This window comes from Manihot esculenta, chromosome 16, assembly GCF_001659605.2.
Source record: "Manihot esculenta cultivar AM560-2 chromosome 16, M.esculenta_v8, whole genome shotgun sequence".
Lineage (NCBI taxonomy): Eukaryota > Viridiplantae > Streptophyta > Magnoliopsida > Malpighiales > Euphorbiaceae > Manihot > Manihot esculenta.
In genome coordinates this window covers 26,237,540-26,250,183 of record NC_035176.2, presented here as the reverse complement: position 1 = coordinate 26,250,183, position 12,644 = coordinate 26,237,540, and the positions used below count along the sequence as shown (strand labels likewise).

General features: G+C 32.9%; 2 protein-coding genes across 3 annotated transcripts; one reads left to right on the top strand and one right to left on the bottom strand.

Annotated features, from left to right (window-relative positions):
* Nucleotides 1-1,556: 1,556 nt before the first annotated feature.
* Nucleotides 1,557-5,722, top strand: LOC110603721 (FK506-binding protein 3). Its single transcript, XM_021741598.2, has 3 exons — nucleotides 1,557-2,390; nucleotides 4,344-4,599; nucleotides 4,996-5,722. The coding sequence occupies exons 1-3, from the start codon at nucleotides 2,055-2,057 to the stop codon at nucleotides 5,379-5,381; spliced, it is 978 nt and encodes a 325-aa protein (XP_021597290.1). The 5' UTR covers nucleotides 1,557-2,054; the 3' UTR covers nucleotides 5,382-5,722.
* A 2,472-nt stretch (nucleotides 5,723-8,194) lies between these two features.
* Nucleotides 8,195-12,180, bottom strand: LOC110603177 (psbP domain-containing protein 5, chloroplastic). 2 transcript variants are annotated; one of them, XM_043951650.1, is made up of 11 exons: nucleotides 12,047-12,180; nucleotides 11,783-11,955; nucleotides 11,414-11,536; nucleotides 10,651-10,700; nucleotides 10,389-10,456; nucleotides 10,208-10,306; nucleotides 9,432-9,491; nucleotides 9,239-9,298; nucleotides 9,099-9,153; nucleotides 8,625-8,674; nucleotides 8,195-8,507 (listed from the first exon to the last, which is right to left on the bottom strand). In XM_043951650.1, exons 2-11 carry the CDS (start codon nucleotides 11,887-11,889, stop codon nucleotides 8,409-8,411), a joined length of 771 nt encoding a protein of 256 aa, XP_043807585.1. In that variant the 5' UTR covers nucleotides 11,890-11,955; nucleotides 12,047-12,180; the 3' UTR covers nucleotides 8,195-8,408. The 2 variants fall into 2 exon arrangements, with proteins under 2 accessions (XP_043807585.1, XP_021596566.1); XM_021740874.2 differs by having other exon boundaries at nucleotides 11,414-11,522; nucleotides 12,047-12,118.
* Nucleotides 12,181-12,644: the final 464 nt, after the last annotated feature.

Genomic DNA, 12,644 nt, shown 5'->3' with positions numbered 1-12,644 from the left:
TCTAATTTTGGTAGAATTAAATTAAAAACTAAATTATTCAAATTTAAAAATAAATAGACATGTATATTAATTATGCTAAATACTAGGGACTGAAAAATAAAATTTTTTATACTCATAAATATTAATAATTATGCTTTAACATAAGTTTTAGTATAATTAACGGATCGATCCATATAATTTTAAAAACGAACATTATAACAAGTCCATCCATTTATATATTCTATTAATTTGCTGTTTATATATGATAAATAAAGAAATAATATGTTTTCATTCTAATAATGCCCTCTCATTCTTAATTTCTCTCTTTAGATACTTTTTCCTTTTTCATTGCTTTCTTTCACCTTTCATTCTCTATAATATATACTTTCTTTTTACTGTTCTTTTATTCTTTTCTCTCTTTCTATTCTTTTCTCAATCAAATTCGTTCTCAAATTCATTTTAAGGATTTCATTTTCTCAATGAAAATCCATTCTCACAATCATATTGTACTAATTTTTGTTCTTAAAGTTTTTGTCCTCAATTTTCTTAGAAATAAAATACAATCATATTTTTCAACCATGAAAAGACAATCTTGGGAGCAAAAGGAGATTTTTCTTTCTCTCGAACAATTTTTTAAGTCAAATTTTCTTTGAATCCTTCCCTCACTCTCTTTTAATACTACAATATCTTTTTTCTAGACCTTACGCTAATGCCTCCATTTGTGCCTTGCTCATCAATTTTTGACTCCTAAAGTAAATGTAAACTACTAATCCATCTGGTCACTCGTCGAGCCAATAGAAAACATGGGTAAAGAATTAGAATTTAAACATTTCATCCACTTAAATTATCTAAACCCAATAAGCTTAGTGGGCTGACCCCGAAAACCCTCTTGCGTTCCATTTTCTTCTTTAAGAAATCCATATATTTACCTTTCAAAAACCTCACAATTATTGAAGATGTCTCCAAAACTCAAGGTACTTGCATGATTTTTCAATCTAGGTCAAATTCTTTGTACATTGCGAAATATAGAAAGTGTTTTCTTTAAAACAAAAGTCTAGAAAAATTAATAAAACTTATATCGTAAAGTATTTACAGTCTCAAGATTATCTCAATAGTCATCCACTATCACAAGAAAAAAAAAAGTAAATATAGAGATGTTATCTTGTTACTTTGATGTAAAGTCCATTAAAATGTTAAATTTTATTCAGAGATTTTTTAAAATTAATTAAGAGTATATGATTATTTTAGATTTTATTAACAATAATTTTGATAAAAAAAATTCAATTTGAAAATAATGAAAAGATGAAAACTTAAACGTATGATTTTTAAAATATAAAGATTAATTTATTAATTATATATATTTTTTTAAGTCAAATTTATTAATTATATTAAAATTTAATCACTAAAATATAATTTACCCTTAAAGCCAAAACGATGGATATTCAGTCCGCAGTGTAAAATTGTGGCTCTGAAAAATGGAAATTAAAGTGAAAATAAATTAGAAAATAACCGTAAAATAAAATGGGCACCCTTCCGTAAAAAGCCAACACTATAAATATCACTCTTTCTTTCACGTTCTTCTCATAACGTTATCTCCTCCGCGAGAGCCGAGCCCTACCCAGAACCTTCATCTTCTACCATCGCAAACTTCTTCCCTTCTGGTACCTCAAAAGCCATCCTGATCCTGATTTCTCTTTTATGTATTGAGAATCTCTATCTTGCCTCCGATTTATCTGCAATCTCCTCGGAACCCTAATTGTTAGCTGTTGTCTTTCGAAACCCTAATTCGCTCAACCAGTTTCTGATCTTCTGAATCTTTCTCGATTTGTCGACAGTTCCCTATATAATCCAAGATAATAAATATTGTTAGAATATTTGTTAAATTTGGTTCTTGCTTATTCTTTTTATTTGTTTAAAAAATTTATAATCAGACGTTTTTTACCCTAGAAATTTGTTGATATTCAAGATACTGTGCACAAAATTTCAGTTTAGCAAACGGATTTAGACATTTGCCCGGTTTATTTGACTTTCGCATCAATTGCGTGCCTTTTTGTCGGTCCTGGTATTGGTGAGAAATGGTTGGGGGAGGCAGGAGAGACGAGGGATCGCTGGTGATCAACAACAATAACGTGTTTGCAGCCCTTGAAACTCTGAGGAAGAAGAAGAAGTCTGACAAGGAGCGTGGGACATCTAAGAGTGGCAAAGGTTCTTCCAAATCTAGGCAACCGGAACAGCAGCAGAAGGAACCTAAGCCTGAAGTGTTCTGGGCCCCTGCGCCGCTTAATGCTAAATCATGGGCTGATGTAGATGACGAGGATGATGATGATTACTTTGCAACCACTGCTCCACCTCAAGTTGTATGGGGTTCCTCGGAGGCACATCAGAGTGATGATAAACCCACCAATATAGAGGTGAGTAGCTGATTTTGTCTGATACAATCATGTATGTGTTCATATTAGTGCTAAGGACGGTGATTCAACATTTATGGTGCTCGTCTACTTGGTTTTATTTGGAAATTCTAAATCATGATCTGTTTCTCACAATTTATTGTGGTACTTGCTACAGTAAGTGTTTATTTAAGAAGGGAAATTGTGGCTGGATAATGATTATGTATGATTATAACTCCGGTTGATGTTTAATATGGTTTTTATCTTATGAGGTAGTATGATGATAAGCAACTTCTAGGATTGCTTATGGTGTGTCTTAAAGCAATTCGTTTGTATTTTTTTGCTTTACTTCTTCTCGTAAGACTATGTTTGGCTGGAGTTTTGGAGGTAAGATATGGGCTTTTTAAAGCAATGGATTTGTTTAGGAGAAAGATTTTTAAGGGAGGGAAGGATTTTGAAGACTTTAAAAACCTTCAAAACCTCCATTTTTCAATTCATGAAATTGGTGGATCAAGGAGGGTTTGATACCATCTTCCTTCACCCCATCCAAATGAAAAGTTATTCAATACGGCCATTATGTATAAAATAGTTTCATATTAATCATTGATCATGATGGATCTACATGAGACCTGTCATGACCAATGTTTCTGGTTGTATTGTAAAATTTCTCCATCCAAACTCATTATAAAAGGGCTCAAGTAACTGTGAAAATGTGACTAGAAGATGAAGAGTTCACCATGTTGTTTGGTGTTGGCAAATGACAGGTGGCTATTTACTGGTGGTTTACATGATATTGTGAAATAGAAAATAACCACTTATGGTGGTTGATGGTGCTGAGGTGTAGGAGGTAGGAAAGCATGGGTTATGGGTTTTTTGTCTTGGAAGATTGTGGTTTCGGGAACTGATTATAGTATGTTACTGTATGCATCCTTTTCCTTCTTTTTTTCTCCTATTTTTTTTTCTGGTCTTTTGGTTGGGAGTGCGGAGTGATGGGGCTGTTGTGTTTCAAGCCATTCACTGTAACAGGTGGTAATGCTGTGTGAATTATGAGATAGTGATGTCGAAGCTTCCAAAGGGATTTGGGACCTGAAGAGACTTGCATGCTGAAGTAAAAGTTGTAATCTTTGTGACAGTATTTATAAGAACAGGCATGTAAATACCATCATGTTTTTAAGTTAAAAATTTGTGCTTATTTCGATGTTATTGGATTTCAGAGATAAATTTATGCTATTATAATGCTTACCATTTGTGTAATTTTGGAACAGATTGAGGTGAATGTTTTTATTCAAATAAGATGTCTATGTATCAATTTTTCTTCAGTCTTCTTTTTGGGTTATATGGTGTTAATTATCAGTTAAACTTTTTACAATGGAAGTGCTAATGCATCTTGATTTCATTATTGTCTTTTAACTAAGGGATGTGAAACATTATCTTGGATGCTGTCATTGGGGACCATGTGATCTCTTTTGCTGCATTTGGTGCATTCTTGTTCATCTTCTTCTAGTTTTGGATTGATTTTGTAGTACTCACGTTTCCTGCAATCTTGACTCATTATCCAGAAGGTTCTGAATTTATATTCTTGATTGATTCTGGGTCCTGTTCCAGCCTTTTGCATTTCTGTTGTGGTGAATTTCTAATGGTAATTTTGCAATGCATTCTTGAACAACTTTGTTGAGGCTTCCAGATCAAGAGATATACTTGGTGTCCAGGGCAATTTATAAGTTTCTCATTTGCTGTCAACCTTAGAGCGTGTATTCAATATGAACTGAATTTCTCGTCTTATATCATGTCTAACTATTAGGATGCAAGGCAATTATCAAAATCTAGATGATGATGGTTTATGGTTATCTGGTACTGACAGTTGCATGGTGCATATCTCTTTTTGGTCCCTGGGATTATGCTAAAGTCATTTTGGTTGATGATTTCCAATATTTGTTAATATACACTTACCAATTAGCTATCCTTGTGTAATTACAGGAAAGTGAGAGTGAGGAAGATATTTTAGATGAAGGTGATGATGAAGTGGATGAAGACCATGACCATGAACCAGAGGTTCCAATGCACCCTGAACCAGGGGTGAAGAAGCTTCCTGAAGTTTCTGCAGTGCCCAAGGAGACAGAAAGGCAACTTTCAAAGAAGGAACGGAAGAAGAAGGAACTTGCAGAGCTAGAGGCCTTACTGGCTGACTTTGGAGTCAGTCAGAAGGATAGCAATGGCGAAGATCAGTCACGTGGTATTTTTGTTAGCATGATAAAATTTTTTTATTCCTTATAATAGTTTATTTATTCAGGGAGAAGTTTATTGGTGTAGGATTCACAAGCAGTATCCTACAATGCATATGAAATTATCATATTCTAGACAAGTCTAATGTTACTTGGTCAAAGTTCTTAATTTGGCAATTTCATGAGCCGCAATGAGCCATCATTGTGCTTGTGCATGTGGCAAAACATGTGAATCTCTAGGCACTTGCAAAATCCTCTGACTTCTGGCATCAGATTGTTTTAAGAATTTAGTTATTGCAATTTTCTTAATAACTTTAGTGGGGAAGAGCTGTGTGTTTTTATTGTTCACACTATTTTTCTGAGCCCAAATGTTCTGATTAAGGGATTCTTTTGAAATGCATTGATAGATGCTCCTCAAGAAAGGAAGGACGCCGAGCTTGATGCAGAGGGTGAAAAGAAGGGATCTGCTCCTGGAGAGTCCAAGAGTGCCAAGAAGAAGAAAAAGAAGGATAAAACAAAGGAGGTGAAAGAGCCCAAGGATCAGTTGAACAGTTCAGAAGTCAGCAACAGGGCTGATGAAGTTGCTGGAACTGAGCAGGTAGAGGAAGATTCTTCTGCTGTGGATGTGAAGGAGAGGCTAAAGAGAATGACATCTGCAAAGAAGAAAAAGTCTAGTAAAGAGATGGATAATGCTGGAAAAGCTGCTGCTCAAGAGGCTGCTGCAAGAAGTGCGAAGCTTGCTGCAGCCAAGAAGAAAGAGAAGAATCATTACAACCAGCAGCCAGTGCGGTGAACAACCCTTTTTTTGGTTTCACCCACATATATGAGCATGTATTTCTCGCTGTTCATATAACAATGTGAAATAAATAGTGCGCCTAGTCTCTGCCTTGAAAAAAGATGACGTTCTAATGTGCTGCCATGGATAAAAGAAAGCTTCTTCTACTTCAGCGATTTGGATCTTTAGTGGTGCTTGGTTGTCATGGAAAACATGGTTTTGGAAGTTTTGTTAATTGAAATTTCTTCTTTGGACAGTGATTGGACTTTAGTTTTGTGTATTGTAGTCCTATCAACTTTTTGTTTTCTTATTCAGCACTATTGACGGTTGAACCTCATATTGAAGGTTTTTGCATTTCATTTCAATGTTTTCAAATTTAAAAGGCATCTGGAGCTTTCAAACCTTTGCCCGTGATTGCGTGTTTGATATTGCTAGTTCTTGCATCTAGGACGAAGGGGAAAAAATTAGCAATTTGGCATTCTAGGTGCACAAACCTTAATGGCAGTGAGGTTCTGTTTCATTTAGTGCCACCTTTTTGGCAAGTGTTTTTTGTGATTCCTTTGGTTTTGCGTATAGAAATTCCAAACTCCCTCTGTTAGACCATTATGGTTCTGTTACAATAGACGACGTTTAGGGCAGTTTGCAAGTACTTGTGCAATTTCAGCCTTTGAAATTAGGGGCGCATGTGTCTTTAATCGATGTTCAAATTAGGCTGGCTTTAATTTTCATCTTCGGATTAAAAATTAAAAATAATAATAAGAAAACAAAGTCGTCCAATTTAATTTCCACCATGAGCTGAAACTGACCAACAATTATCAGAGTTCTCGGTTAATTTCTGTGAACTTCTTGTAGCAGCATCATCTTTTCCCAATTCATTGCCACTTTCCAAGACCTAAACCAAAGGCCACATCCAATCAATACAGACCTCGAAGAATTAAACCTCGAAATCAGTGAGACCGTGGTAGCTTCTTTAATTCCAATCTTAGGCGAGTCGGAGGAGATTAACTAATATATGCACAATGTCACCAGCTTCAACAATTATATTGAAATACCCTTCATCTTCCACAACTTCATTAAATGACCAAAGCTTGGCTCTTCATTTATATGCACCGAGACTTCATTCTAGTCTGCAGATCCCTCAACTAAGTGCAAAAACCTCAGTCAAAACACAAGCAGTGCATATCCTAAACATATTCTTCAAAAGGCAAAACAAACTTTGAAGCCATTACATCCAAATCAATTTGCATCAAGAGTTTTCCAGGCTATTGAAGATCCACACATCTGCGAGAGAGGCTGTAGCAATTGCTTGCAGCGAGTATTGTGGTAGACACGAGGCCTGAAAGTATTGGGTTTTGAGGGCAATCGCCTTTACAATGTGTTCGGGTAGTAATTTTAGGAGGTGAATTAAGGATTTTTGTAGTAATATCTATATTTGGAAGGAAGATATTTTAAGAAAGATAAGCTTTTTAGAGGTTTCAAAAGCATAAAAAATCTCACCTTTTCAACCCAATAGAAGGTCTCCAAGAACAATGGAGTTTGTCTTTTTTTTTTTTTTTTTTTTTTTATGCAAATTAAAGACATGACATGCTACATGCTAAAACCATAATAATTTTATCAGGAGATTAATTTATATAATTCACAGTAATTCTATTCACATTGAAATCAATGTTACCGAGAGACTTAACGAGAAATATTTAATCTTAAACTAAAACATCTGACATGCTATTTTGCTACTTACACATATCTCTGTTAAAAAGATATTTTTGCTTACTTGTTGAAAAAAATTAATATGACAGATTTTTAAGTATTAATTTATCCAATCTATATGTTACTATTTTGTTCTAGTTTTAAAATACTGTTTAGAATTAATTTGGTAAAATACATAACTAAAAAATAACATTAAATAAATTTTTAGGCTTCAATAATGTTCTTAATATCTATATTATTATTTTATTTTTAAATTAGTTAATACTAATAAATTTAATATGAATATTAAAATGATTTATTTAAAAAATAAAAAATCAAAATTGAATTGTTGATTTAAACTGATGGATTCCAATTCTGATTCACTAAAAAAGAAATCATAACCACGCCCCTAATCTAAGATTTCAGTCCGATTCAAAAATCGAAATTATAACCAGCCCTCTAATATAAGATTTCAGTCCAATTCAGGAACCGAAATTAATCAGACTGAAATTGATTGACAAGTTCGATTTGGAATTTGATCAGTCCGATTTCAATCTTTTCTAAATTTTGACCAGACTAATTTTTTCGATTCTGAATTTGACCACTCCGATTTCAATCCGTTCTAAATTTTGATCAGACTAATTTTGATTTAATTCAGGTCCAAACCGTTGCCATATCTAAATTACATCACTAATTTATATTTAATTATTATATTTTTATAAATTTAAGTGTTAAATAAATTACTCTTCCGCTCCCATAATTTTTATTTATCTTCTTTTTTAATTATTTCAAAATTATTTTCACTAATATATAAATTAATTATTATAATCCTATTTAATTTATCTTATTTTTAAAATATTTCTTAATATTTAATGAAATTTCATGTAAATTTAATATTTTTATAATAAACATAATTAAAAAATTAATAAAAAATTAATTTTTTTAATAAGTGTAAAATAGACCAAAAAAAATTATGGGACTTCAGGTGTTCGATGATTTGCATCCCAAATAGTATAGGGGAGTAAATATAATTTTAACCAATTTATGTTCTATTCAAGTTCAGCTATTCTGTTCTGCACATAATGCTAAAAGTATATTAATGCCATCATCTACAATTTATGGTTAAGATTGAAAGCCTCAGCAGATAAAAGCTAAAAGGAAAAACAATCAACTTGATGTTGTATGGAATCCTCAATCAACCATAAGGAGAGAGTTTATATGTTTGTCATCCCACAGCAAGAGAACTATAATCTTGACTTTGCCAATCGGAGATTCCCATGACATTTATATTGAAGTTTAAACTTTGTAAAGGAGTGGGGAAGAAAAGATACAGCAACAAATGAATTAAAAGAAACATGATCACCAAAATCTCCATGGATCCTTGTATGGAGGTACATAATTATCTGTGGGAGGAAGAAGACGAAATGAAGCTACAGTTTTCTCCAGGAAAGGCCCCATCTGCATAGCATAAAGCTGAATAAACAACTTTTCCAGAAAGAAAATTGATACTATTAAGTTTATATCAACACGCAAAAACATGCAGACATTCACAAACACAAGGAAAGAGAGAGAGACCTTGTTCCACTGTTTGCTTAGAGTTGAAGCATTTACAGTATACAGATAACCTGCAATTAAGTTCCTTAGAGTGAATAGAAGTCCAGAAAAACAAAGATATCCCAAACATGTGCAGAACATTTCAGAAGGAACAATGGAATATAGTTCTGACAGTGAAATAGGTTCTTGCAAATTTGAATTGCCAAATCAACAATGTCAAATAGGTTCTCTTTGAACCTTATACAAACCTGGCAATTACTTCTGCCCTTCTTAATAGTAAAATAAAAACAAGTCGATATTTACTTGGATAATGGGAAGTAGACATTCAACAGGTTTGGCATTTATTTTTCCTTGAATTGCTTGGAAGTAATAAGCACTTTGTCAAGGTGTTTCAAGAAATGATATCAAAATAGATTAAAACAATATTTCAGGCAGAAGTGAGTGCATTAATGTTCATCCAGCTGCTTGCTTATAGCAAAATTTTCTGGCTCCTACCTTCTCGTTCAGCTGTTGAAGAAATGTAGTGCCGATAAAGATTTGACTCTTGAGCCTGCATGTTACATGTGAATTATTAACAACTACCGGAGTATGCAAATCTTTCCAACATAAATACTTCTGATAAATGAGATACTTACAGTTTTGGTGGGTGACTTGCGCACAAGGTATTCATAATACCAGTATGGTTCACCATTGATCTGAGGACAAAAATAATGAAGAGTTCTTCATATAACTAGCACAATATATGTAGAATATATCTACTGCGACAAGGGTCATTATGCTACGGAATATTAAGATACCAGAAAATGAAAAGGTTGCTCTAGAACTTACTTCACTGGTATGGGTATCGAGAACTGAACTCTCAGCCAACCGCTGACTTGAGGTGACTCGCTGCCAAAAGAGAAGATAGAAGTTTCATGCCAGCATCAACTTTGTCTCAAGTAGTTAAGTTTTCCAGATAAAAAAGAACTCAAGAAGCCCCAAGATGCATGATGCCAATTCAGAACCATTGGGAAACATGGTTTATAAATTTATTGTTTATCAACAAAATTCTCTATTGACTGCTCAACAAACCTCTTTGAGGCTAAATCTTAAGCCACTGCATTGTTTTTTGGAAAAGCACGCATAGGCATGTTGCTTTGAACAAGTGTGGCACAAATCAGACTTGCTAAGTGCATACCCAGTTTTTCCATGGTTGCTCAAACACAGATAAACTGAGTCAAATCTAAGGCTCCATTTGGTTTATGGAAAATATTTTTCAGAAAAACATTTTCCATATATTTTGGCGTTTGGGGGCACTAAAGAAAATTAGTCATTGGAAAATATTTTCCTGGTCAAAGAAAATATTAAGTACTTTTTAAGGAAAATGACTTCCTTTTTTCATAGTTATTTTTCACGAACAAAGGAGGCTTGGTTTCTTATCAATTTCAATGTTGCACGAACTTTAAGATGATTTTAATATTGTAACTTACTGCATAAATAGCACTCTAAACATAAATGTTTTAATATCCTGTTCTAGTCATAATGGTATTAAACAGAACACAAGACTAACCCATATTTAAGATAAAAATGAGTGCTCACGTCAAAAGAGGAATGCAAAAAATTACCAATGCAGACTTGTCTGACAAAACAGAATCAGCAACATCTTTTGCTGTCCACGTACTCTTGTCCTTAGATTTTATGAATTGAAAATTCGGGGGACCTATCTGAATCAAGGGAAAAAATTCATAACCCTCAAACAATAACTGGGATTCAGATGTAGTAGGCATATGGCCTTATGACATTTACCGTAACCGAAATGATCAGGTTATCAATAATGTCAACACGCTCAGACACAATGCGCAGACGGGCATCAGCTGTACAAAGCACAACCCAAAATGAAGCAGTTATATGTGTTTAGGTTCATGCTTCATGGTTTAACAAATGTTGTATAAATAGAAAATTCGGAAATGCATGCATTAGTAAAGACATTCGAAAAGGGTATTAATATTTTCAGAAAGGGCAATGTTACTGGAATTCTCAACCAATATAACAAATTAACTGAACTTACGCGACAATGGTGCAGCAGATGAATATCGTTCTGGCTTTCTGGATTCTACCCTTTAGAAACAAACAATGGACACCCATCACTTTTATAAAGAAGAACAAGTTAAAACTTAATTTTGGTATCACACAAACAAGAAGAAAGAAATGTATTCCACTTGTGAAACAGAAATAAGCCCTATCTTCAAAAATTCAAAATCCATGTGAAATACTCCCTCCGTCCCATAATTTTTGTCCATCTTACTTTTTCACACATTAATTTTTCACACATATTAACAAATACAATTTTTTTTTATTAACTTTCCAATTATGCTCATCTTAAATACACTAAAATTTAATAACTAAATTTTATTAAATGCTAAAAGATATTTTGAGAGGTTTCTTGAAAATAAGATGAGATAAATAAGATTATAATAGTCAATTTACATGTTTCTTAAGTCTTACAAAAAAAAAAAAAAAAAGAAAGTGGACAATAATTTTGGGAAAAAAAAAAAGATGGAAAAAAATTATGGGAAGGAGGGAGTAGTAATTACTTCTGTGGTGTCAACCTAAAGGCTCTTGGAAGTTAACTGTGAAGATCCTTCTCAAGGAAGAGATAGACATAGAAATAAATCCATCTGAAGCAGTTCACTATTTCACTTCCTACATAGTGTGAACTATACAAGAACAACTCCACTGAATTGGAAGTTTGAAATTTTTGTCCAATTCATCATATACCCAACAAAAAGAAATCCAAATAAAGTGCTGTAATTTGTGTGGAGAAGGCCTACCATTTGAAGAGGACCTTTTTAGATGGCAACTCCACTGGATATAAATAAGTATAGGCATTTATTTCATCTACCAAAGCATCCATTCTCAAGTCTTCCTCTGCAACGGACCCTGCAACAGAGACACTATAATCCATGTGAGGGAGAAAAGTAGAACTTCTAATTCGCATATTTCTTAGAATCCTACAAAGCTTGGCCCTTGCCAAACCAGTCACAATGCAGAGGCATTTTTCCCTTTTTAATTCAACATTCCATAGCTTCTCTATTCAATCCCTAATAATCATTCTCCTCGGTTGGAACCCACAAAAATAAAACCATAAAAAATCCACAATTTCGCTTAGACAACACAAAAATGAATCAATCTAACCTTACCCGAAGACGGAAAGACAATGGACATGGACGAAGATAGACCAAAGAGCACCAAATCTCTCCTGAATATCCCTTCTACTGAAATGGGTTTCGAAGAAGAAGAAGCACATGAACGTACCGTTATCTTCTCTTTTAACTTACAGTTCTTCTCGCTTAACAACTTTTTACTCTGTTTCCTGCAAACCCAATCCCAAAAACAAGTCTTTTTTAGAAAATGAAGCATGCAGAGGAATCCATATCCGACTTTAGGAAGAGAAAAGAAAGTACCTAAGAAAATGATGAGGTGGGAGAAGAGACGGTGAGCAGAGAAGAACCATCGCCATGGTCATGGTCATGGTCCTGGTTGCCTCATCCACACTTCAGTAGCTTCACAGTATAAAGCAACTTGGCCTCCATGCCTTTGTCACGTGCGTTTTTCTTATTCCATAATTAAAATTTATTTATTCAATTTTATAATCAACGGAAAACCCATTCCTTCCCGAATTTAGAACATTTATTACAAATATAAAAAAATATTATTTAATTTTTATATAACGAAAAATTTTTTTAATTTAATTTTTTTATTTTAAAAAATATACTAAAATATTTTTAATATTTTAAAAAATTTATTCATTAATTTTAGTATTTTATTATTTATTTTTCTATTTTTAAAATTTTATTAATTTATTTTTAAAATTTTTTAAAAATTAATTTCTACCCATCAAAAATATTTCAAATTTTTTTTAATAATTAGAAGTAAAAATTAACGAAAATATCATTTAATCAAAATTTTAAAATATTAATTACGTTTTAATATATTTTTAAAAATAAACTAATAAATTTTTTTGTGTAAATTTTTTAAAAAAAAAATAACATTAAGTTAAAT